This window comes from Alligator sinensis, unplaced genomic scaffold (assembly GCF_000455745.1).
Source record: "Alligator sinensis unplaced genomic scaffold, ASM45574v1 scaffold1774_1, whole genome shotgun sequence".
Classification (NCBI taxonomy): Eukaryota; Metazoa; Chordata; order Crocodylia; family Alligatoridae; genus Alligator; species Alligator sinensis.
Genome location: NW_005843571.1, coordinates 73,447 through 77,256, shown reverse-complemented (window position 1 = coordinate 77,256; position 3,810 = coordinate 73,447). Strand labels below are relative to the sequence as shown.

Sequence of the window (3,810 nt, the reverse complement as noted above, 5' to 3'; positions counted from 1 at the left end):
CCGCGTGAGACCAAACCGTTGGATTTTGGAGTGTAGCCAGAGGGCTTCTTACAATTTCAAGAGCTGCAGAATTGGAACTGGCAAGTGGGCTATTGAAGCAGTGGGAAATGTATACAACCATAAGCAAACCCATCTCTCTGGGCTTGCTGGTGAGTTGCCCAGCAGAGCGGTGAAGTCTTGTCCATGTCCTTTGCGCTGAAAATCAGACAGTTTCCAAGGTCCAGCAGAAATATGAAAATAAAGAGAGTTTCTAGGACAGCTAGAAGCTTTTTAGCCTTGATGTGGTCCTCATGTGTGTGGTTATGATCAAAGAAATGACACTGCAAAAAAATGGAACTTATCAGCTCTGCATTGTTTTCCAAGCCATATCTAGTAAGTTGAACCAAAAACCAGGTTTTTCCTGTTGCTAGCATTACAGTGCTCTCTTGTGGCAGACAGAAAGTTGAACTCATCAATAAAAAACTGAGTGAAAAAAGAACAGTTCAACAATATAAAGACTCAGTTATGATCTTGCCTGTTTTTTGCCTTAGTGTAATTGCCGTGACTTCTGTAAGGTTGTTCTGTGCTTGCAAAACTGTGCACCTTCAGGATAGAATCCCTGATATTTATTGAAAGGCCACCTTAGCAGTGAAGAATTTAAATGGTTAAAGCTGTTTTAAAGGCTTAAGTATTACCAGGCACAAGTGGAGCCAAACGTCGTTTCTTTCCAATGCTGAGGACAGCTCAACCCATATCGATTTCAGTGGAAGCTCAAGGTGCTTAGTGCCTTGTAGAAAGTACCCAGCATTTTTCAGATTCAAATCCTCCATCTCCCTCTTGAACAGCTTTGTATCCCCTTCTCACAAGCACAGTGACTCTAAACACACTATATGAATGCATTCATTTTACAGTTCAGGGTTAGAATTTGCTTCTCTTTCCTGTTTTTTTTGTGAATCTGGACAAATTGTATGTGAAAGATCCAATTTTAATCTCTTACCAGGTGATAAAAGGCAAACATGAGAGTATCACAAAAGTGGAATTTATGTTTTAGGGGCAGTGAAAGTTGTTGGTGCTTACTGAGAAACCCTTTAGGCCAGGGAGTGCACTCAGCCTTCTAGCTTTTTTACTTGGATTCACTTTTAAGCAAACACAGCCTCCATCATTACGTTCTTCTTTATCTACCATTGCATCAGTGGGTCCGACCCTAACATCTATGACTCTACAGCTGCACTTGTTTTAAAGGCATGGCAGTATTTGCATTTTAGAGTGTTCACATTCCAGTAATTTGATGGGGATGGCGCACTCGCTGTACAGTCACTGTAGCCAACATACAGCAACTCTGCAGTGTGCTTTGGGACTAAACTGCATTTTCAACCTGAGACTTCACACCCAGCAAGGCTCAACATTCAGTATTTGACAGTGAATCCTGTCTACCTGAATATAACAAATTATAAGGTAATAAAGGGGGAAATGGATATGATCATCCACGCTTGTTTGTACTTCTTTCATGCAAATTGGGCACAGACCTCAGGGTCCTGGCTGATTGTCAGGGTCAGATTTTGAATGTTAAAGAAAATGGTATCACTTCACAAGAGCACCTCAGGGTATGATTTTACTCTGATCTTGAGAGCTAATTTGCCAGATTGAATTTTTTTTTTGTGCAATACAGGATTACTGGCTTTCCCTGCTATACAAGAAGCTGGTTGGCACCAAGGTCCTGCATGTTGGCCTGAAGGGGGCAGACCAGAAGAAGCTTCGGGTGTACCTTCATTGCACAAACAACCACCAGTAAGCATTTAAACACAACACCCAGGACAAAGGCTTACTTGGAAAGCAAAGGCCCCGCTGCAGTACAAGCCCATGGGAAACCATGAAAACATGGCGATAGCCCACAATAGGCTTTGCAATAGGCTGCATATGTTCTGCATTCAGACAACGTAACATGGATATTTGGGAGGGAAATTTTTAAAACATTCAAGACTTTCTGAAGAAATGTTAAAATGAGCAGGTCATGTGAATTGCTATCCAGAATTACATGAGAAAGGAGGGATTGGCTTGTGGTGAAAAACAATGGGTGACCTGGGTTTGTTTTTTGCCCTGTAATAATCTCCCTGAATAGCCTTAGGAAACTACCAAATCTCTCTGTTCCTCAGTCCCCAATTTTTAGAATGGGAACATATCTTTCCTTCCAGCCCTGGCCTGTCTTGTCTGTAGAATCTTCCTCGGTATGAGAAAGAAGACATGCATTAGTACAGCGCCTTGCACAGTGGGGCTCTAGTGGCAGGGGAAGCCTGTAGGTGTTAAAAATGGTAATGATGCCACCCACCATCAGATCCTTCTACAGTGTTGTCCCTTTTATCTCCCTGCCATCCATCACATTTCCTCAGCAGTCTAGCAATGGAGCTGGCTCTGCAGACAGAGCTGCTGATTCAGTTGCTCCCTCCCTGCAAGGACCTCTATTCCAGGAAACTATGAGTCCTAGCAGGGTGCAGCTCAGCAGTGTGCTGTGGGGAAAGTACAGATAGCCACAAGGAATCATTTGTCACCACTTCAGGCTGTGGAAGCACATCTGCTATGGTGCTGAGGGGACAGAACCTGCCCAGTTAGGGAGGAACTTTCTTCACAATTCTGTAACTTCACTTTAAGAGCTGGTCATAAATATGCCCTTTCTCTTACCTTTCAGCCCCAAGTACAAAGAAGGAGATGTTACACTGTTTGTTTTAAACCTCTACAATGTCACAAAGCGCTTGCAGCTACCTTATTACTTATCTAATAAACACATAGATGAATACCTTTTACTACCTCATGGGAAAGATAACATATTTTCCAGGTAAGAAGACGACATTTTCTGTTGTTGTAAAAAGTACCCCAACTCACAAGTAGGTGGCCTGTAACCAGGTCTCTATGAGTATCTAAATACAAAGCATAAATAATCCAACAACCTCTCTCTTTACAGATCTATTCAGTTGAATGGTCACGTCTTAAGGATGGTGGACGATAAAACACTGCCAACACTTAGCGAGAAACCCCTCAGTCCAGGAAGCATGCTCGGCCTTCCAGCTTTTTCATATGGGTTTTATGTCATAAAGAATGCCAAAGCTACCGCTTGCATTTAAATGTTACGCACACACTCCCAGGGGGTTTACAATAGCAGTGTGGCTAGAATTAAGGTTTGATAGTAAGGGGCTGGCAAGATTCTGGCAATCTTGATGCAAATCCGTTGGTGGCAACAGCACAACCTGAGGGAGGAGAAGGCATAAATTCAAACCGTGTATGGTGTGTGCATGGAAGACGTTTATGTTGTGCCTCAAGAACTTTTTTTCCAGGGGGAAGAGGTTGATTTTTTCCTTCTCTTTGTCTCCAAGAGGTACATTTAGCAACAACCACTCCTTCATTCTGTATGCCTTTGCCACAAGAGTTACCTTGCACCTGCAGATCTGCCAGCCAGAGACTTAAAAGGTCCCTCATCTTCTAGTTCTTATAAATATGTAAGCACAATTTTTATAGCAGCACCGTTTTTTCCCTTACAAAAGATGGGGTTAGTGTGTTTCTGATTATACCCCAATGTCTTTATTGCGTGATTTCTTCAATGCCTACGGAATGTGACAAAGCAGGAGGTAATTGTGGGGACTGTGAATTATGAGCTCTGATCATTGTGATCTCTGATTAGTTGATAATTATGTAGGGAGCAAAGGGAGGAGAAAACATGCTCCATGGCAAAATAAGGAAAAGTTTTATATGAAGAGGGGGATGGAAACAGAGTTGGGGAGAATGCAGAAAATGAGAAAGAAGGAAATTAGGTCCACTAAAAGCATAGCTAAAGGGACAGGG

General features: G+C 42.5%; 1 protein-coding gene across 1 annotated transcript in view; it reads left to right on the top strand.

The window, feature by feature from the left end:
* Positions 1–3,804, top strand: part of LOC102369021 (heparanase) — a gene marked incomplete at its 5' end in the record, with an annotated part of 16,274 nt that extends 12,470 nt beyond the window's left edge. Inside the window, 3 exons of the mRNA XM_006038965.1 lie at positions 1,649–1,767; positions 2,663–2,809; positions 2,936–3,804. Of these exons, the coding sequence (XP_006039027.1) occupies positions 1,649–1,767; positions 2,663–2,809; positions 2,936–3,095 (426 nt within the window). The remainder of the gene's footprint in view (positions 1–1,648; positions 1,768–2,662; positions 2,810–2,935) is intronic.
* Between the last annotated feature and the right edge of the window lie 6 nt (positions 3,805–3,810).